Source organism: Aplysia californica, unplaced genomic scaffold (genome assembly GCF_000002075.1).
Source record: "Aplysia californica isolate F4 #8 unplaced genomic scaffold, AplCal3.0 scaffold00900, whole genome shotgun sequence".
NCBI lineage: Eukaryota > Metazoa > Mollusca > Gastropoda > Aplysiida > Aplysiidae > Aplysia > Aplysia californica.
In genome coordinates, this window is record NW_004798170.1 from 110,551 (window position 1) to 137,727 (window position 27,177).

At 43.3% G+C, this 27,177-nt stretch overlaps 1 protein-coding gene across 5 annotated transcripts in view; it reads right to left on the minus strand.

Moving 5' to 3' along the window:
* Positions 1 to 1,312: 1,312 nt before the first annotated feature.
* The window catches only part of LOC101863626, a 35,121-nt gene continuing 9,256 nt past the window's right edge, over positions 1,313 to 27,177 (minus strand). For 3 of the 5 annotated variants that reach the window (XM_005110495.3, XM_005110494.3, XM_013089221.2), the window contains exons 4-17: positions 25,818 to 26,176; positions 23,218 to 23,321; positions 21,451 to 21,588; positions 20,802 to 20,950; positions 13,411 to 18,211; positions 8,753 to 9,017; positions 7,843 to 8,015; positions 6,901 to 7,108; positions 6,194 to 6,276; positions 5,058 to 5,222; positions 4,126 to 4,494; positions 2,958 to 3,077; positions 2,339 to 2,431; positions 1,313 to 1,541 (exon numbers count right to left, since the gene is read on the minus strand). In XM_005110495.3, coding sequence (XP_005110552.1) covers positions 1,422 to 1,541; positions 2,339 to 2,431; positions 2,958 to 3,077; positions 4,126 to 4,494; positions 5,058 to 5,222; positions 6,194 to 6,276; positions 6,901 to 7,108; positions 7,843 to 8,015; positions 8,753 to 9,017; positions 13,411 to 18,211; positions 20,802 to 20,950; positions 21,451 to 21,588; positions 23,218 to 23,321; positions 25,818 to 26,176 — 7,147 coding nt within the window. In that variant the 3' untranslated portion in view covers positions 1,313 to 1,421. The remainder of the gene's footprint in view (positions 1,542 to 2,338; positions 2,432 to 2,957; positions 3,078 to 4,125; positions 4,495 to 5,057; positions 5,223 to 6,193; positions 6,277 to 6,900; positions 7,109 to 7,842; positions 8,016 to 8,752; positions 9,018 to 13,410; positions 18,212 to 20,801; positions 20,951 to 21,450; positions 21,589 to 23,217; positions 23,322 to 25,817; positions 26,177 to 27,177) is intronic. The other 2 variants (XM_035972910.1, XM_005110498.3) reach the window with 2 other exon arrangements.

The window sequence follows — 27,177 nt, forward strand, 5'->3', positions numbered from 1 at the left end:
AAAACAATGCATTTACATTTCAATCAAATTGTGACAATGCTTTTTGCCATTTCCCTGCCGTCAGATTTCTCAGAACCCCAAAACGAACTGCTGTAGGTCTGAAGGGTAACTAGGACTTGAAGCAGCTCACTTCATAGCGCTGACATTTTCATTTCTTTCATGAATCCGTCAATCTGCATGTTCAGTAAAGGTCTACTCTCACATTGGTCGCTCTTAAGCACAAAGAGGCTATCCCGAAAAATGCTGTTTTGAGAAAATCGAAGGCAAAGTTTTTTCCCCTTGTTCAGTTCCTTTAAAAGACAAGGAGAGTTTTCCCTATAACCAAACAACTACACACACCAATGAAACCAAACTTCTCCTATAGGTAGGGCAATGCTCACTTTTGGTGTAGGTCAAGATTTCTGGAAGCTCTCAATATCTGGATTAGCCCGCTTATCCTTACAGGCGACCATGTTTTAACACTGTTGTTGCAGAAAATACAAGTCTAAATGCGTCCAAATCCCCAAGCCAAAGAAGCAAAACAGCCCGCCAGACAGACCAGGTAGAGGAATCATGTTCATCACACCTAACTACTCACTCACGCACACAACTTTCAACCTCATTACCACTTCTTTCCAACATAAAGTAGATATATTGCACAAACACAATAAATTAAGGATCAAGTACCTATCATGTGCATGAGCCATGAGGCTGACAGAAGTTTTTTTAAAACTTACAATGGATGCTGGGCTGATTATACTGCTTAATGGGGTTCAACAATGTGAAGACATTGCTATGTACATTATTACTGCTGCTCAAGTCTCCAAAAAGGTGCAATATATCTTAACTCTCTTCTCTCTCTCTATTACCCACACACACCACCTCAGTCTTGATGCACTAGTTATTACTCAATGGGTCGTTTTCAAACATTGCATAAGATCACACATACAAGGTTCAAGGTACACAGCAGTACGACAACTATGAGACACTGGGCCTCATCCAGAAAATATCGCTATGGGAAATGAGGTCTGATCTTTAGCCCTGGTCGTGCAGGAGTTCAAGGCAATGAATGTACTGATAAGCTCGCCAGCCAGGCTGAAATTGGCGGCACTAAGCAATTAGATCCATCAACAGTCATGATAGCATTGACAGTATTGGTTAAACGACCACAGAGAGGATGAAGGTACCACTTCACACACAATGGATAGACTAAGGGAAGCTGATGTCTCTAGAGGATCGAGGAGAGACAGCAACCTGCGTGGAAAAGCGAGAAGAATATCCAACCAGCTGTTGACTGGCACAATCAGCAGGCAGACCCTTTCATGGATCCTGGAGAGGAGGGCGGAGCAGCTATGGCATTGTACCGCCTGCAATGATGTCTATTCTCCAACCAAGTAAGTAAGTAAGGGAAATACGGGAGAAGTCTCCCACAAAGAGATGTCTCAGAGGCTAAGGCCTCCTTGGTAGCCCAACATCTTGTAGTTGACTTTCCTCTTGACTCGCCTCCCGTCCTGCCCCAGCTGCCCGTCACCTTGCCTCGACTTGCTCTCCGTGGCCTCCGACTGTAGAGATAGAAACACATAACAAGCAGCGTTATTGCACTCCTGTCGCAAGTAATTCTCACAATACCCTATTTTACTCAGAATTAATGATCGCATTACCTCTTTTTCATTCAGGATTAACTTTCACATTACTCTATTTCACTTAAGATTTTACATTCACATTACTCGATTTCACTTAAGATTTTACTTTCACATTACTCTATTTCACTTAAGATTTTACTCTCTCATTACCCTAATTCACTCACAATTAACTCTTTGTTCTGTTTGCATAGTAAAAGAAGTAAGATAACACAGTAACTGTCATTCAGTGCAGGGAAACAATAAGAATGGCTGACAACAACAAAAAAACGGGAAAAGACAAGACGTGGTATTCACCCAGAATCCCCTCACCAAATTAGACAAACACAAACAGATTGAAAAGGAAGGAAAAATTAACTCTGAATCATCTGAGATGTCACAGATGAATACAGAATATTTCTAGACCTCAAAACATTTAAAAAGACCTTGCTGTTCAAATATCATTGTCAACAAGCATATATATTTCTTTTCTAGTATTATTTACTTTGAAAAATTTGGGTCCACTTGGAAAGAAAAAGATTTAAAAGGGAAAGCAATTTTCATCTTGCGGGGCTGATTCTTGTTCAGATCCCCAACCCTTCCGGCCAAATCAACCATTTCAAACCAAGATTCACTAATTTTTGCAGAATTTTTAGCAGATAATGGAGACCCTCCTTCAGTTGCTAGTACTTCTAGTAATCTAGTAATTCCGCAGGTAAAGTGGTGCCTGGTCAACTCACCACTTTGGTGAGCACATATCTGGGGATTTCTTCATGCTCCGCCCACAGGTCTTCCCTCTTCGCCTGCAGCTGAGAGCCGTCCTCAAACTCAATCTGGGGACACAAATACCATCTTCAGATCATTCTGTCTGTTCGAGCAAAGACAAGCACATCCACTTAATACCTGTCACTTAGTACAGGGGAGGAGTAAGACAGAGAATCAGACAGAAACAACAGGGGGAACGTGGAATTTACCCGTGGTACCCACTAACCGCCAACTCCTTCTTATTAAGTCAGCACCTCCCATCAACTCACACACGACTCCGAAAACAACTACCTCTAGATGCATCACATCTGCACACCGTTTGACACATTTTGACTTGCCAATAAATACTGAAAAGTTATGGTGGAATCAATTTAACATGCAAAAATACTTCCGATGTTCACAGCAAAACGTTTCGACAGCCTATCAAGCCAGACTTTAAAACAAAGCTCTTCCTACTCAATTCACAGCCCCCATTTTTTTCTCTGCATCATCCATGTACCAATTCCTTGCAATACACAAAATATATGATTTATAACAACTGTGAACACTTAAAACTCAAATCAGCACAGCACGACGGAACATACATCTACTTACGGTATACACATCCTGTTTGTTGACCCTGCGGAAAGTTGCCCCGTACAAATCGCCATCTGTCCAGCGGATGCGGACGTGCTCCCCTTTCTGTGGCGGGCCATCGCGCACACAGTCCCTCCCCTGTCACGGGACACAAAACATAGCACATGATGAGAATAATTATAACAATAATAATAATAATAAAAATAATAAATGACATTTAAATAGCGCACAACCCCGATTAAAGTACACAGGCTCTGAACACTTTACAATACAATACAACAGTTACATAAAACGTTGTGTTCCTACCAAAAGAAAATCACTCCAAATATTCATCCTATTAATTTAAAAACAGAAATGACTTCAGTTGACATTTGAATGAATCAAAAAATTTAAGATAAAATAAAGCGGTGAACACAGAGCAGTCCAATGATGCAGGTACAATCCTGTTAAAAGGAAAGCCTTGGGATGAGCGAGTGAGAGACACACCTCAAGTATTTATCCACAACATGCGTTTTTCTTACAAATACTCGGAATACTGGGAAAACTTTTTACCTTTAATCCAAAACGCAATGATCTAATCAATTTTTTTTATTTCCCCAGATAGCCTACCAATGAGATGTGTAACAAAAATAGGGGGGGGGGGGCCTGCAGCTGAAGGCTATCTCGTGAAGGCTATCTCGCTTATTGGTGGATCAAATATTACCAATTTTCACACATATAACAAGCATAGTATGGAGTCTTAAAATCCGCAATCAAATTTGAGTAAAAAGTTTCGTTTCCATCAAGGACCTTACAACAAATGGACCCTCCTCTCTCTCTTCGCGGCACCGCGCTCAGCACACCTAGTGGATCATACAAAATGGCGCCAATTATGGTCACCCAGCGCGAACTTTTACAAAGGATATATAGTAGGTCTGGGCAGTGAGCTACAGTATGGGAGGGAATGTGTGCAAAAAAGAGGGGTGAAGGTGGTGGGGCGGGCCTGGGAGAGTACGACGGAAAGAGAGAAAGTAAAAAAAAAGAAAGAGAGAGAGAGAGAGAGAGGGGGGGGGGAGGGAGAGAGAGAGAGAGAGGGAGGGAGAGAGAGAGAGAGCGTGTGAGTGTGTGTGTGTGTGTGTGCGTTAGAGAGAGAGAGACTCCAGCTATGCATCCTTTATGGTTAAAAATCAAGCCCTGCTTCTCTCACCGCAACGTCTTCGGGCAGCAGATCCTCACTGTAGGAGCCATCGTCAAAGTCCACCTCATAAAGCCTGTTCCGCAGCACGTGCACGACCTTGGCCTTGTAATAGCGCTTGTTGCGGTGTTTGGCCAGCACCAGGTCGCCGGCGGTCAGCTCCAGCAGCTCTTCCTGTCGCTCCGTGCGGTGCTGCGTGGCCAGGTGGCGGGCGCACGAGATGTAGATGGGCACGGGCCAGTCGCTGATCTCAAACTTCACCCCCGCCGCGTAGGCACAGGTCACGTGGAAGGCTTTGGTGCAGCGGCCCTGGGAGCACTGGACACATGCCGTCTGATGGCTCACTGAGGGCTCCAGCTTGTGGCTGCATAGCGAACATTTCTGGAAATAGAGGGCAAGGGGGCGGGAACATGACGCCTTCTGTAAGAGGATAGAATTGTGCAATACTGGCCATTCAGTGCAGGGAAAAAGGAACACACACAGACAGACATAATAGAAAGACAGAAAGAAAAGATATAGAAACTACCAGTGACACATCTGCAGCTAAGTCATAAAAAGATAACAGAAAAGATCAAGGACCTACCAGTGGCACTAACCCCCCCCCCAAACACCTACATGTCTAAATCAAATAAAAAAGGTAAACATTGTCACTGTCGCAAGTCATGTAGGAAGCTGAGAAGGTTTTGAAATGTTGTTTGGTTTCTTGGGGAAACTAATCAGATGTCAAGCATATTAGAGCCTACTTTCGAGTATGAACATGTACTGGACAAAAACGTTTAACTACCATCATTCTATTATAATTTATCATTACAACCGTCTCCAGCGTCAAAGAACAACCTTACAGCCCAAAACAGTCTCGTCTCCACATACTAGTTTAGCCCGCTCATATGACTTTATGCAGTTGTGAATGCTGAAAAACTCTTACTAAACAAACTAAAACATACCAGTTTAAAGCGTTCAGCTGTGATCTTGGCAATGTTAATGGGAGCCCTTGCTCGGACGTTCTTGAAGAAAGCCTCTCCAATAGCCAGAGCACAAACAATGTGAGCCCAGCGGCCGTCCGTGGTGGGCTTCAGAGCACCTCCTCGCAGGCAGCAAACAGCGCAGAACTGAAAAAGAAAACATCGACAGCTAGAGACAAGAAAAACAATAATAATGATGGCAAGTCCAACATCCTGAACAACCCAGTACAACACTTACATGCAGAGATGCCAACCTAATATGAAAGCTTTTAGCGAGATCCAAGTAAATTTTAAGTGAGATTTGAATTTTTTTAGTGAGACTGCGTAACGGATGATATATGGTATTCAATAAACCCAAAAATCACACAAGACGAGTCTAGAGTAACAATGCCAAAATGCTTCAACACACGGAAAAAGAGGAGAACCAAATACATGATCGGCGATGGCATAATAGGCCCAAATGACTGATCAAAGCTTTGGCGGAAACAGAAGCGGAATTCAATGATGAGTCTTTGTGATTATTACGACCAGTGTCCTAGTGATTTTTATCCCGAATAAGATCCCGTTTAACCCGACCACTGATTTTTGTGAGAGTACACAAAATCGTTGAGGCGTGAGACTGGTCGTGTTTTCATGAGTATCTCGCCAAAATCGTGAGGGTTGGCATCTCTGTACATGGTCATGCTAGATTCAAATGAAGACAAATGTTTTCAGGTTTACACAAAATCAAATTTTAAAGTTAAAAAAACCCACCATATCATGGGAATCATGGGAATAGAACCTTTTATATATTTTTTTACTAGATGTTCCATCTTACCTGCCTTAAGATCACGGGTGTGGAGGCACAAGGAGATACGAGAGAGAGTGATTAGTTGTTTTTTTTAAACTGAGAAGAAGAAAAGATTGAATGAAGAAGAGAAAAGAGGCAAGGAAGAGGTAGCAGAAGAAGAAAAAAAATAGAAGCATAAGATAAAATTGAACATGAAGATACTGACTGGTTTCCGACCCGGTACATTTTGACATGAGAGGCGAGCACTTCTAGACCACATTTCCTCCCCACAAGATAAGATGATAGGATGGTACTTTATTGTACCTGTGGGAAATGCTAAGATACTCACTAAATTACTCATATTCTCCACAGAACGGCACGCAGAACACAGCCAGTCGGCAGGAGAAACGGACTGTAGCTCACCATAGCAACCTGTAGGGGAGATAAAAAATATACTGAGTGTCAGGAAATGGATTACTTGTTGAAGGGAAGGGACATTGAATTCACAGTGAGTACTTAAGACTGAAAGGGAACACAGTACACAGCACAGCGTTAACGTCAACTTTCTGAACCAATTGGTCTGCTAGTGTTCCATCCTTTAGTTTTAGTAAGGTTTTACGGCGCTTGCAACTGCATATGGTCATATGAGCGCCAAGGGGTGGATGTCAACAAAGAAGTCTCAACAGGAAATCAGGTTTACTCAGCTCACCTATCTAACCTCAACAGCACAAAGTCTGCTTCGACTAACATAAAAAAGAAGTAGAGGAAAAATGACAATAGTACGGATTAGGAAAGAAAAAGCAGCAGTTCCACCTATGTTGTTCCGGCACAGTATGAGCATGACATTGATAAATCAGCCCATAAATAATTCTACTGTGCATAAGAACATGTTAATGTCCCCCTTTGGGAATGGCCTGAAGACACTTCAGTCAGTGGCACGACCCGTGGGGGGCAGGAATGCGCAGAGACATCCTACCCGCCCCCGAGTTGTAAAACCAACTGAACAAACCAACAATCAAGTAAAAAAAGGACAAAATAAAACAGAACAAGACGTACTTGCGTGCACACAGACGCAACACCTGCTACAGGTCAACAAGGCACTGAGACCGTCATCGTCCACCGGGGAGTAGTCGCAGAACGGAGTCTTGTTGGAGGCACTGACGGCAAACGAGGCCTCAGGGGTCATTGGCAGGGACCGGGACGGGATTGACGGCGCCCCCTGCAGGATATCATCACTCGTAAACAGATCCAGTTCGGTCTCCGTCTGATGAGGAAGAAAATCACATTTTAACAAACTTATGTTGTACAATTTTTATACCCCCCCCCCCCCCCCCCCTTTCCATCTCGCATAAACAGATCCCGCTCGGTCTCCGTCTGATGAGGAAGAAAATTACATGCTCTTTTATTTATGTTGTACAAGTTTTATAACCCCCCCCCCCCCAATCACTCGTGAACAGATCCAGCTCGGTCTCCATCTGTTGAGGAATAAAATCACATGCTCTTTTAGGTTTTATACACCCCCCCAACAACATAATTTAGGTAATTTGGAAAGCTGGCTGACTTGACCCAGCCTGTTGAAGCTCAACACAGACAGAGTAGGATATAGAATCCCAGTAGATGGGAACACACACACATACACACACACCCAAAAACACACATACATACACACACAAACACACCCACACACAAACACACCGTGACTGAATCCACGTCTTCTGCCTACCAAGCGAACAGCCTGACCGCGACACCAGTATTAACATGCTATTGTAGTATATTCTAGTAGTAGGAGCTTTACAGCAATTGCAACACTAATACGTCATATAAATACTGAAGATCTAAAATATTACTGGAGAGTTACACATATAGAAAATGTAGGTGATTTTAGAGAAGTACAAACAGGGAATCAGGTTTACTCTGCTCACCTCTCTAGCCTCAACAGCACAAAGTCTACTTCGATTATCAAGATGACACCAAAGACAGAAGAACAAAAAGACTCACGTTGACTCTCTGGAACAGGGAACACACGGTGCAGTGGGGACTTCGCGTGGACATGACTAAGTTGTAGTGGCGCACGGCCTCCTCGTCCGGGGGACTACACTTCCACAACTTGTTGACCGGTCGGGCCCACGCCTCCTCCAGGCCTGAGAACAATGGCCGCTCGCCAGCCAGGTCTGTACACCAGACAGAAGCATAGAAATTGTTTGTTTTATATAGTTTGTTTTTGTTTGGGTTTTTTTGTAAGTTTTACGGCACTCGTAACACAATATGGTCATACAAGTGCCGAAGAATAGATGTGTTACAAGAGAGTAACATACACAAAAAAGGAGAGATAAGGATGATAGATGTTTTAGTTTAAGTTTTAGTCGAGGTTTTACTGCGCTCGCAACTGCATAAGGTCATATGAGCGCCAAAAGATTAGAGGTGTTACAAGAGAGTAACAAACATAAAAAAGAAGAAGGGGAGATAAGGACGATAGATGTTTGATAGGAAAGAAGAAGCAAACCACACCAGAGCACCCGCCAACCACCCATGATAGATGTTTGATAGGAAAGAAGGAGCAAACCATACCAGAGCACCCACCAACCACCCACTTAGTAAAAGTTTGACAGCACTTACAACACAATAAGGTCACATAAGTGCCCAAGATTAGAGTTGTTACAAGAGAGTTTACTTTTAGTAAGAGTTTCAGGGCACTTGCAACACCAAACACAAAAAAGAAGGGAGGAGAGATCAGGACGATAGATGTATGATTAGAAAGAAGCAAACCACACCAGAGCACCTGCCAACCACCCACAGAGCTATTCCATCATAGGTGCTCGTAAAACTAAGCACATAACGCGTCAGTCTTGAAGTAACAATAAGAGGAATATCAGAATCAGAAAGGAAAACCACATCATTAAAGTCTCACCATCAGTCACGGTATTATGCCCTCCTGCTGTTGTAGTTGTTGTTGCGGCCGCAGGGTTGCCCGGCAACTGTGGGTGGCTGTTATCAAGAGGTGACACCTCTTGCAACGCTTCACAGACAATATTTTCTCCCTCGCCACCCAGAGCTGCCGTGCTGTCCTTCGCGGTTTTCAAGTTTCGCTTTTTCGCCTGCCCTGCCGTCCCCGCTTTCTTCTTTCTCTTTTTGTCCGTCTCACTGGAGACAGCAGAGGTCAGCTGGCTCCAAGCCTGGAAAACCACCATGTCACAAAGGTCAGACAAACAGCTCCCACACTCATAAAACGACCATGTAACAAAGGTCAAACACTTGCCTAACTCATAAAACCTTCCAAATATTACAGACAAACACCTCCATACCTCATGCAACCTTCCAAATATTACAATCTAAACGACCATGTCACAAAGGTCAGACAAACACCTCCCTAACTTAACTCATACAACCTTCAAGGTATTACAATCTAACTTCATAGGATACTGATTTTATGGACGCCTCAAATTTCCAATGTTCACAATGTGTCTTCTTTTTTGGATAGTTAAAGATGCCTGAAATATGTAATCATGTTTTTTACACTACCATATCTGCAAGTATATTGTTTCATTTGTAAGCAATATCAAACTTTATCAATGTAATGTTTAATGTACTGTCGAATAACTTTAAAAAGAAATAGAATTATTTTTTCAGTGGTTTTTTTTCTTTCTTAAGAAGAAAGAGTACTTTTAAAAATATGATGTTGTCTTCTGTCCATTACCAAAGACTGTATATACCCGCTTACAAAACAACACAAATGAGGTCTAAAATCTATACTCGCTTATCATACACCCAACATACAGACAGGACCAAGCCCAACAAAGGGGAACGTGTCCAAATAAATATGATCAGACATGCCAGCTAACCCCTCCATAACCATAAATAGATTTCCTCTGACCTCAGAAACTCTCTCAAAATCAAAGTTCAGGGGGGGGGAAAGTAAAAGTCTCCAAACCCCAGTAGATTCAGATTACGTTAGGAAATGATTGAGGCAAATAAACTAGAATTGCAAATACAAGCCAATAAAAATGTGTATTTTCACCTCTTTCACAAAAAGTTGTGCAAATATTGCAAATAAACCTGTGTATTTTCACATTATTAACGATAAGGTCAATATGACCAGCAAACTGAATTCAAGAAAAAAATAGAATTTTACGCAAATCTGATCGGGGTTCTTCCAAAGGAAAAAAAAAAGAATTAGAGGGCTCGGGTTTTATCTGAGTACTCAGCAGGTGTGTATTATACTACTACTAGCATTTCAAGTCATGAAGGCCACAACGAAGTGGAAGAGTGATGGGTTACAAGGCAGGCTTCAAGCTGAAAATTGTTGCATACTCGAAAGACCACAGTAACTTTCCTGCCGGTTTGCAGTTATAGATTTCCAGCACTTTATTTCACACACACCGAGTCTCCTCCAGCACGTAAAAAAAATTCACCCCATATTACACACGCGACCTACAAAAATAGGTCCATTTGGGAGTCAAAGTCAGTCCCTCGTATTATTCATCAGGTTGTGCTATAAGCGAGTATAAACAGTATGGACAGAACAGAAAATCTTTTACCAAGTTCACTTCCTTATCTCTAAACATCTTTTCACCAAATAGCAAGCAAGGAAAAACAACTGTTGCATGCAGTTTCCCTTCTGACATCTACATTGACATAAGAAGACTAGACACTTCCTTCTGAAGCCTACAGTGCAGCCTCTCTATAATAACATTGTCGGGACCCCAAAAAAATGTCGTTATAAAGAGGCAACCAAAAACATTACTTATGATAAAAGCAAAAAATCGGGACCTGGGCCCCATGTATACAGAAGATGTTGTTATATCGAAGATCGTTATAGAGAGGCTGCACTGTATCTTGACAGCCTCATAAACAAACCATGTCTGTTTAGTCATTACTTTATACGTAAGGACAAGTCTGTATCATTGTGATTTTTTACTTGACTCACAGTGAGACAAATGGTGGTATAGCACATTAATATTGGTCTGATGACTGTTATATAAACTGACAGGGTGAAATGGGGATTTTTGTTTGTTAATTAAAAATAAAGCATAAAAGCATCAGAGAGAAACTAAGATGGTTTGTGCCTAGGTCATCAATATACACAATATTATGATAAACCTCCTAAAATACAAATATGCGTAGTCGAAATTGCCCATGAAGGCCACCCATTGTTGAAAAAAGTGGCTGTCTTAAGGCAAGTGGAGGTCTGGGACAATGTCTTTAACCCTATCCGTACCTTGTGTTTTACTATCATATCCATACGACCTGGGAAACTCTGTGCCACCACTTCCAAAGAGGAAATTTACTTGTTAATCCGATCCTCACGCTTTGCATAGCAGTCTATCAAAATGATTTTTTGAGAAATACTGAAAGTTTCAACGAGATCTTCGTATTAGAAGTATTCTAAAATGTGATGAATAAAACCATTACAACCCCGGGGGTACAAAAATGACCCCAGGGCGTACAGATAGTGTTAAAATACATGTTTTTACTTTTTTTTAAACAAGGAGAGAAGTGGGAAGTGGTAGTTTGTACAGGTGGCTGTTAGAGGATGTTCCACTGTACTGGTAAATATCTGAGGTGTCAAGTCTACTTTAGCATGCCAACTGACAGGAAACAAGAGAATGGGTGCTACCTTCCAGTTACACACATGCAAAGCACAAGGCAAAGGGAAGAGAAATAGAAATAATGACACAAAAAACGTATATTGAAACATTTTTAGTTATTTATTTTCTTTTTTTCTAATAGGGAGTACTTGACAGCTTTGGTTTTTTTACCATCAGTTGCCTTGATTTATTTTTTTTTTTTGATTGGGGGGTGGGGGGCAGCAGACTTGTTTTTTTAATTATATTTGAGGAAAATGCCATCTTCTCACTTAGTAAAAATTACAATTTACAACAAAAAAATCTTTAGCGATACACTGTCATACAATGCCAAAGGAGAAAAACCAGGTAGATGACCAACAGGGATATACCTTCAGTGTTCCACCCCTGAAGCTATCCATAAATACAGGACATTACTCGCAGATGCCCCCCACCCCACCCATCCCTCTTTTATCACTACAAATCTAGAAGAAAATTCTGTGACAAGGACCACAAATTATTCACTTCGAAGTATTACCATTGTTAATTCCTATGTTAGCATTTTCAGTAAAATATTAGTACTTCTACTTCCATACAACAAAAGGTTATGCTACAAAGGAATCTCCGAGTAAAAAAGAGGCCAAAGAAGGGAAAACTAAGAAAGAAAGGGAATGTCAACAGAAATTAAATAAAATAAATAATAGCAATCACCACAACCAATTCAAATTTAGACAGTGTCCAACAACACCGAAAAAAGAAAAATCACCACCACAGGAACAATATGAAACAGTAAGAAAATGCCATGGCAACTTTATTGAGGAAAAAAAGAAAAGCACACATGCATACATAGACAAATACGAGAAACGTGCAAATACTGTCACCAAGGAGGTCTGACATAAATGATGGCAAAACATACATTCTACACAGGGAGCGCCACAACATCAAAACACCAAATCCTATATTATTTCACTCAAAGACAAAGATGCTACACAACAAAATGGTTCACCCCTCTAGTTGAGATTGTAAGAAAAATACTGAAGTGTCTATGGTGACAGCTATATTATGCATTAAATATCATTTTTAGCAGGGGACAGACACATCATGCGTACAAATTGAAGCAAAGAATATTTTGAACTGAAAATGTCTCATTTTAGAAACCAAACAGTTTCCTTTGTCAGCGTCAGTTTCGTAATTATGCAAACAAATTTTGGAGGAAGCTCTTTAGATTCTAGAGGGTGAACCATCATGACCAGTGCTATGTTTAGACACAGTCCAACCATCTCCAGAGTTCTCCATGCCCACCCCCACCCCCCCTCTCAAGCTGACACAGAATGTTACATCTTCCAAGGCTAGAAAGCCCAACACAAACTCCAGGCCTTCATGCTTCATTTATTAATCAAATTTATTCATTTGATACCTTCACTGCCAGACGGTTCAGGGCATGTTTTATATCGGCCCTAGAAAAAGGGGTTCTAATGGCCATGTCTTCAAAGCAAAAAAAGCCATGCAAATCTCAAGTCTTCATAGCGAAAAAGCCAAGGCACATTACACAATTTCATGGCAACAGGTCTCATTCCAATTTCATGTCTTCAAATACAGGATAACAGGTTCTCTTCGTAAAAAACACACGTGCAAAACGTGTCTTTGTCAATAAAAGCCTTGGTCAAACTTCATCTTCAAATACAGGGACCATGCAAATTCCAGTGTTTGGAAGAAGGCCACATGCAACCCTCATGGCAACTACTACAAAGGGCTCATACTCCTATGTCACTAGGACTAAAAGAGCCCAAATGGGAGAGGACAGTGTAAGGCCCCATTTACTCTTCCCAGACTAAAGGTCCATGCAACTTTCCCACCTTCAAGGCTACTACAGGTTACTAAAGGATGCAGGGTGCACACAACATTCAACTGTCAACACAACTACACCATGAGGAGGGTTCAACACCGAAAAGTGGTGGGAAAAACTAACACTGAAAATTTTGACAAAATAGCAAGACACCTATACCTTGTTACCTTTGCTCAAGGACAGTTCGTCTAGCAACCCTAGGTCGGACGTGCTTGGAGGAGCAGAGGTCGCAACGTGGTCTTGAACCATAACTAATTCGGGAGGCGTACTCCTCTCTTCTTCTAAGGTGCAAGAAAAACTTTCTGGCATCAAGACTGGAGGGGTACCATATTCCTGCCCAGCCAGAGGGGCTTCTTCATTTGCTGACCCATTACTTTTCACTTTCTTTGGCCCGCTTTGACTCAACTTCTGGGTTCTAGCATGCAATCGTTTTGCTTCGACAGTTTGTCGCAACTGCTCCTGTCCCAGCTTGATTTTTCTCTTACTGTGTTGTTTGGCTTGCTGTGGCGGCAATGTAAGAGGGGGGTAACGACTAGAAGGGGCTACTCTGGTGCTGGTGATGATAGGCTGGGGGATGAGCTGCCTTGAGGCCATGGCTACACTGGGCTCAGGGAAGGAGGGGACTAGGACACGGGGCCGGGGAGAAAGAGAGCTCAAAGGAGTAGTGAGATGGTGGACTGAAGGTGGTGAGATGACCCAGTTGGGGTCAGTGCTGGCCGGGTCACAGAGACAAAGATCTGACGGCCACGAGCTTCTCACCTGTGGGGACAGACGAGGCATCTCGGGGGGCTGGCTGCACGCAGGAAGATCCACGGACTGCTGCTTAGGGGTCGTGTCAGGGTCAGGTTTGGTTTTGGCGGCTTTCCGAGACCTGCTTTTCCCCGGGCGCTTCCCTGTCCCGGCGCTCTGCCCGTGGGATCGAGGGATGCCGACAGCTGCGTAGTGGTGCTCTTCGATGTGGGGGGAGAGCTGTGGGAACAGTTGGTCAGAGGACAACGACGATCCCGTGTGGATGTGGAGATCTCCGAGACCGGGCGAGGCAGACGAGGAAGTCGAAGGGTTAGTGGGGGAGTAATGTTTCATTGGGGCGAGCTGAGTCAGGTTAGATGAGGGATGGCCATCTAGAGACGGCTGTCGCAACTCAGGCATGGATAAATCATTTCTTAGCTCGGCAGAATTAAAAATGTCTTGGTAAGACGACGTAGAGGATAACGAAGATGTGGGGCGGAAGGACTCCAAGGTAGCACACAAGGGATTGTCAATGGGAAGTGGTATATTGTCACCATTAGTCACAGCAGGGGACTGGAAAGGGGTCAGTGTGGGCATTCTGTCACTGAGGGCAGGGGACAGGGACGGGGGGCGGGACTTCTGCTGGTTGACGGGCAGGTCTGGTTTTCCCCTCTGAGGGGTCAACTCAGGGGCAAAGGAATGGTCAGCACCATGCACATCGGTCTGAGGGAACAACAGGGGGGCGCCCGATAAGGGTGTGCTCGACTGCATGCTGACAAGTACGGGTGGTGCCACCACGCCCTGCAAGCTAGGGGAAGAGGTCTTGTGAACAGTGATCACATTGGAGTCTATATTCAGCAGGTGCACGTGATCTTCCTTACTGGAGGAGTTGGAGGAGAGGAGTCCGAGGGATGTGGTGGGGAGACTGTTGGTCCCGACTCCTCCCTGAGCCATCTGCAGCAGAGTCTCAGCGACAGAAACGGTACACTGTGAGGAGGAAGCAGAGACAGTGGGAGCAGCCACAAATCGAGATGCGACCTTGGACAAACTAGCTTTGCCAGCAGATGGTTTGCTCCTCTGGCCGGGGTTCTGCTTCTTCCTCTTGGCAGCTTCAGCCAGCGGAGTGTTCATTATTTCCTGCTGTTGCAAAAGGGCAGTCCGCTGGGCCTGAGCGAGTATCTCTCGTACCCGTGACTCGGTGTTGGAGACACTCGACAAAGTATTCAAGAGTTGCGAAGTTGGTTTCTGATTCCTTTCGGTGCCAACAGAATCCAGGGAGTTTGAGAACACAATGGGTGTACAGTCTGGCCTTGGCAGCGCTGGAGAGATGTTCAAACCCCCACTTCCACGGACCTTGATCACAGTGCTTTGAGGGACACTAGTAGCTACAGTCTGTAGGCTGCCAGCAGCAGAGGCTGGGGAAGATGCAAACGCTTGAGTGGGCGGTGCAGGAGCCTGAACTTTGATCGTGGTAGGAGCAGTTTGAGGCACAAACTGAAAGGCATTCGAATCCTTTGTCTCTTGGCTTGTACTCCCATTGGTCCCGCTCACCAATTGGCCCGGGTTCACAACAATCTGGGGTACAGCCCCTCGCTGACCTATGATCTGACCCATAAACGACTTCAGGGGCAAACTGGTGTGAAAAGTTTGCGAAGGAAAAGCCTGGAAAGCTGACTGAGGCAAGGAGGTGACGACCGTTAGCTGTCCCGAGGGACCCACGACAATCTGGTTCTGGTTGAGTCCAAGCTGTGTGCCAGTCCGACCTACTAAGGTGTTCACAAACTGCTGGGCTGGAGCTGTTTGTACAGAGCCATTCTGTGGCAAGACCCTGAAAAACTCAGATCCAGACTGGTTTGAACTACCATTGAAACCAGTACCTACAGGAGCTGGCAAAGATGTGTTCTGCACTCCACTTATCACAGGCTGCTGACTAGGGGCATTCCCAGGCGCTTGTTGAGATCCCATGTTGTTCCCGGGCATCTGTTGAGATCCCATGTTGTTCCCGGGCATCTGTTGAGATCCCATGTTGTTCCCGGGCATCTGTTGAGATCCCATGTTGTTCCCGAGCATCTGTTGAGATCCCATGTTGTTCCCGGGCATCTGTTGAGATCCCATGTTGTTCCCGGGCATCTGTTGAGATCCCATGTTGTTCCCGGGCATCTGTTGAGATCCCATGTTGTTCCTGGGCATCTGTTGAGATCCCATGTTGTTCCCGGATATCTGTTGAGATCCCATGTTACTCCCAGATATCTGTTGAGATCCCATGCTACTCTCGGGAGAACGGATTATTCTCACATTCATGACAGAAGGCTGGGTGAGATGAGCCTGTGGTTGGGGGAGGAGTCCTGCTGGAGAAGTGACATTTGAGGTTTGGACACAGGGAGCAGCATCTTGCCTCCCATTGGCCATTTTGAGCTGTAGAAAATTCTCCTGTACTGACGGTGGTGCCACCAGTGTATTTGTGTTTTGTCTTTGAAAAGAACCGTTAAGGATAGAGGCCGTGGTGTTTTGACTCGCAAACTGTGGCTGTGAGTTGTTGGTAGAGGGGGGATTGAAATACGAGGTAGCCTTGTTGGAACCAAAACCATTGGACGACACCTGCACCGGAGTGTTTGCGAGATTGTTGGGAGGCACAGGCTGGGAGACACTAGCAAGCTGTATCGGTAGTTGACGACCGTCTGTTAGACTCACAATCTGACCATTTGGCAGCTTAACCAGACCGGCTGTGGGACCTGGCTGTGTTGTTACAGGAGACTTCACACTGGGCACAGCTTTCCCCGCCAGTTTTACCAGTTGTCCAGCACCATCATTCTGCTGCACGGTGGCAGCCACTTTGGTCCTTTCACTCTCGGCCCTCAGAGCCCCCCACACGCCACCCTCCACTTTGGTGGGCTTGGGCATCCAGGAAGGTCGCGCCCCCCACACTTGATGGCCATCGGTGGACTGACCAACCCCAGACATCGGCAACTGGTTGCACTGAGCAGTGTTATGGGGAGAAGCTTGGGACAGCAGCGGCGGGGAGAAATGACCAGCATGCACTTGTGGCTTCTCAACAACTGTCATGGGACCGCTCCCTGGCAGCGACATCGCAGAGCCCACAGCACCAGCCTTACGTACAGAGACACCCGAATCGGCCACAAACGGAAGTTGCGATGGAGTGACGGCAGTCGCGGGGAACGAAGCCAGCGAGGCCGCTTGACTGGCTGAGCTCTGGGGAGGTCTGTGCTGTAGTGTGACCGCACCGCACGGCTCACCCGCCGAACGAAGCAGCTCGTGGGGCTTGAGGCCGCCTCGGAGCAGCTGGTGAGGCTGGATCTTCTTTGGGAGCACCACACCCGCTACAGGTACACCAGACGTTGTGCCAGCCGACTTGTGCTCCATCTGGGCAGTGCCTATGCTGGTCGGGTTGACAGGAACCCCAGAAGACACGGGGATGTTGACCGAAGTCTGAGGGCCCTGAAGAACTGTGCTGCCTTGATATCTTCCACCATTCTCCCCTTGAGGAGTAACACTCTGAGGGGAATTCTTTACTTGACTGGGAACGGGTTTCAGCAACTCCGCTTTCAGTTGTTCCCCTGAAAAACCATTACAGACCTCTTTCTTCACAGATGCTGCCAAGGAAGAATCTGCGGATTCCTGCTTTACTTCACCTCCAGACGGCACTAGGGATTTCATGAACGCCTCTTGAAAAGCAGAGATGCCTTTTGGAAAGCTTGACGGTTTTGATTCTTCAAGAGGTTTCGGTAACTTCAGATACTCATCAATCTTTGAGCGTTTCACAAGCTCGTCCTGATTCACCAAGGCCTGTGGCTTCTGATCCTCCTCCGACTTTGGCGACACACTCGTTGCTGTCAGCGGCACCACATGGCTTTTCACTGGGCTGAGAGAGTTCCCTGCTGCTGCTGTAGGAACCATCACATTAGAGTTCTTACTCTTGGAAGCGCTTTGTTTCCCTTTCTTCGCTGGGACCTCCTGACCAGTCGGACCCTCCGCTGCCTTCTTTTTCCTGGGTTTCTTCTTCGGGGCAGTTTGGCCGTCTCCAGACGAGTCCCCTGAAGGAAGCTGTGGCTTAACTTTTTTGGTGGACTTGTGGGATTTAGATTTGGGAGCATCAGAAGACCCATTGGCAGATACCTCTTTGACAGACTCCGCGGTAAAATCGTCCTTCAGCGGGTGGCGACGGGAGTGAGCTGTACCAGAGCTATTCGCTTCAATCTTTTTCTTGGAAGACCTTTAGATTCACGAAGAGAGAAAAAAAGACAAGGAAAAAAGTGATTATTACTATACACCAATCAAATAAATTTGTTTTGATCAATCATTAAGTTTTCAAAACTTAATTAAAAAAATTTTTTTTTAAATGGGAACATAACATAAACCCCTGCTGTTATTGGACGACTTATTCATCCACAATGCTTACCATTGGCTTATGCAAAGATCATAAATTTTCAAGCAGTAAAACGTGTTTCAAACCACTGGAAAAGTACAAACTGCAGGGACAAGGACTTTTGGTTACACAAAACCACAAAAAAAAGGGTTGCGGAGGAATTCGAATTCATCAGTAAATGTAGAAAATAATCAGAAGGGGGACTTTCAATCAACAGGTTTCCTGCCATGAACTTCCCATCAAATTCAAGGAGTTTTCAAGGAGGTTTCAAGGAGAAATTGTTAAAATTCAAGGAGATTTGGTCAAGAAATTCATGACGAAAGCCTATTAAAAAAAAAACACTTGTCCGAAAGGAATCATAATATCATATTCATAGTTTCGATTTTCCTAGAAAAACTGTTCCCAGGGTGACTGCCAACCCGGCTTCTCAATTTTCAAGGGGGGGGTTCTCATCCATTCTCCAGGGAGAATGTTACATAACGACAGTGCATGCTCCATTTATATATTATATATAATATTTACACACACATGCATGTAGGTACATTGAATCCAGTCAACAACATGATGTCAGTGTGGCACTGGGATACTGTGACTTTTCAGTCTGTTCTAACTTATTTATATTTTCCCCTCATCATATTCGCCTATATAAACTATATACAAATGAATCTTACTTTGAGCCTGAGAAAAGGCCTAGAACAGGAATATCCACCGTCAAGAACCAGTTGGGGTGTCAAGGTTTATATAATAAACGTGAAAGACAAAAATTATTACTCTAGCTCAAAGTAGAGTAATAACATGAATGGCTCAAGTAGACTTATTCAGAGCGAAAGGTGTAAGAACTGTCGGAGGGCAAGATGCAGTGACACTGAAAATCTGCGAATCTTGAACAGAAAGCTAAAATATACAATACATATAATTTACTATCACCTACACAATGAAACGGGAACCCTTTAGTAAAAAGAACACGGCTTAGACGATTTGAGTATGATGGATCCCGATTCCACACAAGGAATGTGCACCAACGCGCCCTTTGCAGAGAGATCTAGAGAGATCATTCCTTCAAACCCCCCCCCCCCCTCCCCCCCGCCTGCATCTTTTTAAAAAAATCAATAATCCTCCCATTCCCGAGTCCTATACTTCGCAGCGCTCAAACTTTACATGAACTTTGGTGAACTCAACCATCGCCGATACTCACAATGTGACGAAAACGCACAGGTTCAATGACCGGTCACGATGGCGAGCCCGACAAGAAGCTTGTATAACTTTCTTTTTCTTTTGTTTTTTTCACACAAGTGACAGCACAGGATAAATGATTTATTTTCATGGCAACACAGCGTTTGTAATGCAGAGCCTGCATGTTACAAATGTGGTGTTATCAGACTACTATAGGCCCTACCGGCAAGTTTCTGGGTGGTAACGAAAGCGAAAGCAGATCTTGATTTTCCCGATCGAGCTTCGGTATCACACATACTTCCACTTGTTGCCGCCATTACCGCATGTGCGCATGTAACGTACTCTCAGGCCGGGAAAGGTCGAATAAATATTATATCACAATCGCGACCGGCAAAAATGAACTCAAGGACGTTATCGGGTTTGGTTTTCAAATATTCAAGAACTTTTATGTATTTGCCTGGGTCTTTCACGGGGCAATTTACAGATTTCTTCAAATTCCCGTTGCACTCCGGATCTCGACGATTTATTCAAATTCCTGGGTAATTCCAGGGGCATGATAGGAAAGAAGGAGCAAACCACACCAGAGCACCCACCAACCACCCACATCCACTTTGTTAGCGAGCTAAAGACTAGACATCATGCCAAACACATGTCGAGGAAGCAGCGTATGGTCACTGGCGAGTGTTTCAACACTATGCAGTCACATCTCGTCGATCGGCAACAACGCTTTACTTTCGCTCCCGTCACAAAACGCCAATCGGCGATGCTTATCACCTAGTTTCTTTGGATTTCCCCCTAAACGCTTGTGATGGCAAAGTGTTAAAGCACCATCAAATACCCTTAGCTCTGGCGCTCTTATGACCTTATGCCTGTGCGAGCGCCATGAAACCTCTACTAAACTAACTCATAGCTAAATAAACCGGTCACAACAATACAGCACATGGAGAATGGCAATAGCATGTTAGTAAAATATAATTATTGTATACACTAGGTGCCATGGAAACTAAATTTCCCCTAGAGGAATAAATAAACGTGGTAAAAAATCAATACCTAAAAGTGCTGGTATAAAAGTTGTTCTCAGTCATCCAGGTCATATATATGACCTGGCTCTATTACCAAAACAAAAACAAAAGAATAAGTCATTAGTAAAAATCTATACAGTTCTTTTAACAAGCCATTGATAATCACACTGGCTCTTGTGATTGAGTGGAGCTGACAATCAAAGCACAGATATATCTACAAGAGACAGAGAGAGACGTCTCACCTGTTGCTGTTCAAACGGTTCCCGTCCTTGTGTCCTTCTGGGTGTGGCGCTATGTCCTTGCCTGCTTTCCACAGCTCGTAACGTTCGGGTTGATACTTCTGAACAAAGATATCCATGGAAATCTTCACACCGTCTTTTCGACAAATACACTGTGGGAAGTAAGCACATGAGGTTAAAAAATAAACTTCAAATGTTGCATTTGCTGTCATAAAAAAAGTTTAAGCTGTAAAAACAAAAACATTTTAATATCTTTGAGGACCATATGCAGCCCCCCCCCCCCCCCCCCAACAAAGACATTCCATTTTCCAGAATATCAAAACACCACAACTTGACACCCCCCCCCCCATTTCTTTAAACCATCATACATTTACATTGTCACAAAACATTCATAAACATATTCAGACCATTCCAGTATCAAAAAGAATGTACCTGCAAAGTCAATTAATAGTTTGCTCTGACATAATAACGGCCATTTAGTGCCAGATAAAAGCAAAACACCATCAGGAACAAGACGGACAGCAAAGTAGTAGGAACTACCAATTACTCAACAGAATTACACTAATACCATTTAAGTCTATTCACCATTTTGTCAGAAGAAGCACAGACCCAAGAGACAACAACAAAGAAATATGCAAGCACTGAAGCCTACCTGCAAACACCTCTTGCCGTACTCTATCCATCGCTCCGACGCAAAGTTTGTTGACTCTGCACAGTTAAACCCATGGTTGAAGCCAGCGTGGTACCCGTATGGAAAGGTGATCATGATCTCACCAGCCTCTTGAGTGATCTGTTCAGTTGGGGAGGACATACACACACTTAGTTGTTTATTGAAGCAGGATAGGGGAACAAGCATATAAATGATGAAAGAGAAGAATAAGACAAACAAACAAATATAAAGTAATAAAAATGAGATCTACAAGTGAAGTCCTTCGAGCAACCTTTTTAAACACTTTTCCACTGATCAGCAATGGTAAGAACCTATCTCACTTCTCTTCCCCTGATCAGCAATGGTGAGAAGTTATCTCATTTCCTTTACCCCACAGGACACCGATCGATAGCATGAGCAGTGTAATATGTGCCACGACATGGTAGAATCAGGCGCTTGTCAATTTTTGGGCATGTGGAGTTATTGATACCATTGTAAAGCTTGTTCATTTTTCTTGCTTTCGATGAAAAAACTACCCATCAATCTTGAGCCAAAGTCGAGATATTTGCATTGAAAAATATGGGGGCCATCTGGTTTCAAAGATGAAATTAGCGAGAAAATGGCGGTCAAAGTTTGGTGATTTCCAAAGCTTGAAAGTACTGGGACACTGACAATTTACCATTTACGTGCGTTTAATCACCGTTTTCCAGTAAAATCCACACAAAAATGTATTTCCAAAGGGACATAAAAGGCGGTGAGCCAAAAAACAAAAATTCGAAAAAAAAGGCCAAACCATTGGAAAAATGAAGCTTTCTTTGATGTCATTGTTTTGACAAACACCTGGTTTCACCACGAAGCCTCACATACAGCAACAAAAACGGAGGATTGATCTCCTTTGAGACATGCACACTTGGTAAAGTTATAACTTCCTTCCTGAAAGGTTTGTTTGACCTTTGAGCACAGATAGATATCACTTTGCAACAACTGGCGGGGAAATATTTTGAAAAATGTCAGGCAGAACTAGGCTTGAATACTTTTTAAAAGTCAAGTATCATCATGATGAGGACTCGGGTGATCATGTGCTAATGTTTTAAGTTTCGATTCTTATTCTTATTTTGATGAACATGTGCAATTGTCACATTCAATTTTCCCAATGTCCTGAAAACTTCACGCAAATCGGAGAGTTTTTGGCAGAGATACAGGTATGGAGTCGGACTAATAACTGATATACCGCCATCTGCTTCCTGGGGCGTGGGGACAAATCTTTTGCACACTGCATGCTGTGTGGGGAAAGTGCGGTTATGAAAATGCTCATCAAGGGCACAAACTTTGAACATTCTAATTAACATATTATCATACTACATCCAAACAAAAGCCTAACTTATGGTATAATTTTTCTTATGTGGTAGTATTAGTACTGTTTGTAAGAACCACTCTAACCTATGCCAAGCTCATCCTCACCTATTTGCCTTTTGCTCCGTAACCGAAACATAGCTTTCTCAACCACCACTGATTGAACACAACTTATATTCTTCAAAAGATGGCCCCACAAGAAGATGCAATAAATCTATACCTGTCTATGAACAAAGCAACAAAATAACTGCAAGCAAGAAGCAATCTTTTAAACACCATCTCGTACTCCTATGGTTGACACATCAAAAGCATACACCACGTTCATTACCCCTCCCCCCAATCACGATCATAAGAGCAAGACAAAGGAGACTATCACACATTTAAAAGAATCTCTTCAGTCTTATGTGGACTACATACCTTATTGACCGGGATAGAATACTTCTTCAATATATGAGGTGATATCATCGACATCTTATGTCGCAGAAATGCAGGGCACTCTGAAAAACTGCTTGGAAAAAAACCTGAGGAGAATAACAACAAAATTCTAAACAAAGAACTATTTAAAGTAATCTTGCCAATGCTTTAGTAAGGACCGTGGCAGAATCAATGTTTTCCAAATGATTTGACAGGAGACACCATTGAGAATTGACTAAGTAACTGTCGTGCAAAAACTGGACTGCTATTTACGATGAAAAGGCTCCACAAAATGCCAAACCCCAGTCCACTTTATTCCTATCGGTTAGAAAAATTTTGCACTCTTCACTTATTCTGCCGACAATATGATTTATCAATAATAGTCACACATAAATGATAAATGAGTCCCTTCTCAGATAGGATAGAAACAAAAGAAAGACCATATTTCAAAACACCACTCCTCATCACAAGCAATAAAAAAAGACTTCATGAGAGAGGAAAGTTAGATTTATGGTCTTCTTTTTGACAGCCTATTCATTTAAAGACCAGTTTCAATAACGATTTTGGCAAAATTCACTGGCATATCTACAGGCCCCTACAATTTCTCCAGAGAGACACAGGTTGGCCAAACCTTTTCTTTAATTTCATGATGTTTTCATAAGGTCTGAATCAACTCACTCAGAGCTGCCTCTACCTCAAATTTCCTATTTCAAGTAGATTCTGGGTCAATTCCAGATATTTTCACCAAAAATCAGGCAATACAAAGACAAAGAAGGACAAAAAAAGAAAAAAAAAGAAAATACACTAACCCAGTATAAGTACTATCGAGCGGAACTTGCTTCTCGCAATACAACGTAATTATTTTTAAAACAAGTGCGAGTGTGGGTGTGCGTAAGTGTGAGTGTGCATGCATATTAACTCTCTGTATTTCATGCCTCAAGGATCTCTAACCTTCTCTACATCATGCCTCAAGGACCTCTAACCCTCTCTCTATATCATGCCTCATGGATCTCTAACCCTCTCTATATCATGCCTCAAGGATCTCTAATCCTCTCTCTATATCATGCCTCAAGGATCTCTAATCCTCTCTCTATATCATGCCTCAAGGATCTCTAATCCTCTCTCTATATCATGTCTCAAGGATCTCTAACCCTCTCTATATCATGCCTCAAGGATCTCTAACCCTCTCTATATCATGCCTCAAGGATCTCTAACCCTCTCTATACCATGCCTCAAGGATCTCTAACCCTCTCTATATCATGCCTCAAGGATCTCTAACCCTCTCTATATCATGTCTCAAGCATTTCTCCAACACATTAAGATCTGCGACTGTCCCATCTTTTCTGTGTCTGCCCACCCACCAATGTTTTAGTAATCAAATAGATAGAAAATTAGTAAACTGGCTTGGAAATTCGTAATATGGCCATGGAAAATGTTCTTCAATGGGGTGTAAAGGACAGGGCTGTAGTACAGTACTGTTAAATTCAACGTAAACAAGTGTGATGATGCAAAAGGGCAGGAATTTTCCAACACCTTGTAAATCTAATCTTTGCCTTACTCCAGACTTTGGCACTTCTAAAGTTTAATAATGTTTTTCCAAGGGCAAAGTGGCAATGAGCAACAACAAAGGCTCAGTGCAAAGAGGGTGCTAATACTGTTAAAGTAAGACAGCTGCACGTGACGTAGTGATGTAGACTGTCCGGGTCTTGTAGTGTTTCTATTATTCATTCCCTATAAACCAGGAAGATATGCAGTGCAGTTGGGGTAGCCGATTTTTGTATAAAATGGAATCAGGGGTGTTAGACTGTATGTTCATAAAAATCGTAACAATTCCAATAAATTCGTAATATCAGGCAGCCCTGCTTTGTCCCAGGCATTTCTTCCACATGTGAAAAAATCTGTAACCCTCCAGTTTTACCTCAAGCAACCCTAACCCTTCTGTTTTGCTTCCAGCATTTCTCTGGCACACACACACACAACAGATATGTGACCTTCCCATTTTGTCCCAGGCCTGTCTTCAACATGACGTGAAAAACCCATAACCCCTACCTCAAACATTTCTACAAAATGCAAACTGATCCTCGACCCTCCCATTTCCCCCTCAAGAATTTCTCCAACACATATTTATAAAGAATTGTAACTCTCCCATTTAGCAACAAGCATTCCACAACACATGCAGAGACTCGACACCCCCCCCCTCCGGCAGTGCTACTGACTGAAGTGTCTTTAGGCCATTTCCAAAGATGGGACATTAACTATGTTCTTATGCAGAGTAGAACTGTAATTGTAGATGGGCTGATTCATTAATGTCATGGACGGCAACAGGGAACTGCTGCTTTTTCTTTCTTCGTCTTTACTATCTTCATTTTCCTCTACTTCTTTTGTATGTTTGTCACTCTCTTGTGAACTGCTCTTTCCTGGGTGCCTTCATAGTCAAAGCAGACTTTGTGCTGTTGAGGCTAGAGAGGTGAGCAGAGTAAGCCTGATTCCCCATTTGGACTTTTCTGTCGACATCTACCCCTTGGCGCTCAAATGACCTTATGCAGTTGCGAGCGCTGTAAAACCCTACAAAAACTAAAACTAAAGAGACTCATGAGTCTCACCTTGAGCCAGTCTTTCCAGCCTCTGTCCGTGCTCCGGCGGTATGGCATACCAGGACTTGGGGGCACCAAAGTGGAGGTAGTTGATGCTGTATAGGTCCATGTCCTCTGTGTGCCAGGCGAAGGTCGTCTTCCACATGCCAAAGTAGAGGTAAGCCGTCACCACACCCTCAATCTTGATGCCATAGTCATCCTTCACGTGGTCCAAGATGGTGCCCAGGCGGTTTATGTTCCAGTAATCCTGGTCGTCATCTGTGATGGAGCCGTTGATGTCAGCTCCGTAGATTGCTTGGCCAAATGTGACGTTTTTCCAGTATTTCCGTTCCAAGTCCTCAAAATCAAAATGATTTGGTGTGCGATACCTGTAAAAGATATAAACAAGTTCAGAAACTCACACTGCCAAGTCAAAACATATTGTGATAGCTGCTAGAATAATGATAAAGTTATTGCTCAATATGTAAAGCTGGATCGAATGAACTACACATTTTTCTTGCAAGAGCCACAATAAATATAATTGTCTGATATGCAGTGTTTCGAGAAATAGGTCTCAATTCATTTGTGGCGAATGAACAGAGGTCCACTCTCTTAAGGTACAATGGCATCATTTTAAAACAAACTTTTATCAACAATAAAGAAAACTTTCTTACGCATCGTTCTAACATCAAATCAAATCAAGAAATGTACACTTCGGCTAGCACCCCCCGGGACGGTGCTACTGACTGCAGTGTCTTTAGGCCATTCCCATAGGGGGGGACATTAACCATGTTCTTATGCACAGTAAAATTGTAATTGTAAATGGGCTGATTCATCAATGTCATGCTTATTATAACTGTGCCTGAACTGCAACAGGGAACTGCTGCTTTTTCTTTCATAATCCTTACTATCGTTATTAATTATTTATTTTCCTCTACTTCTTTTGTATGATTGTCACACTCTTGTGACCTGCTATTTCCAGGGTGCCTTGATAGTCGGAGCAGACTTTGTGCTGTTGAGGCTAGAAAGGTGAGCAGAGTAAGCCTGATTCCCTGTTTAGTAAGGACTTCTCCGTTGATATCCACCCCTTGGTGCTCACATGAACTTACGCAGTTGCGAGCGCCTTAAAACCTCTACTAAAACAAAAAATACTTTGACTAGAACATCTTATTCCATATGATAGGGAAATAAAAAACAAAGAAACAGGTACAGAAAACTTACTACATCTCATTCAAAGTCTAGGATGATGACAGAGGGTAAAAAAGTGGAGGATGGACGTTCAACTAATAATCAACTTGCATGCAAAGATAATCTCTGTCTCTCACCCCCCCACCGGTCCTTTTCAGAAAAACAAAACGCCCAAATTCCATATGTTGTAGCGTAAACTTTT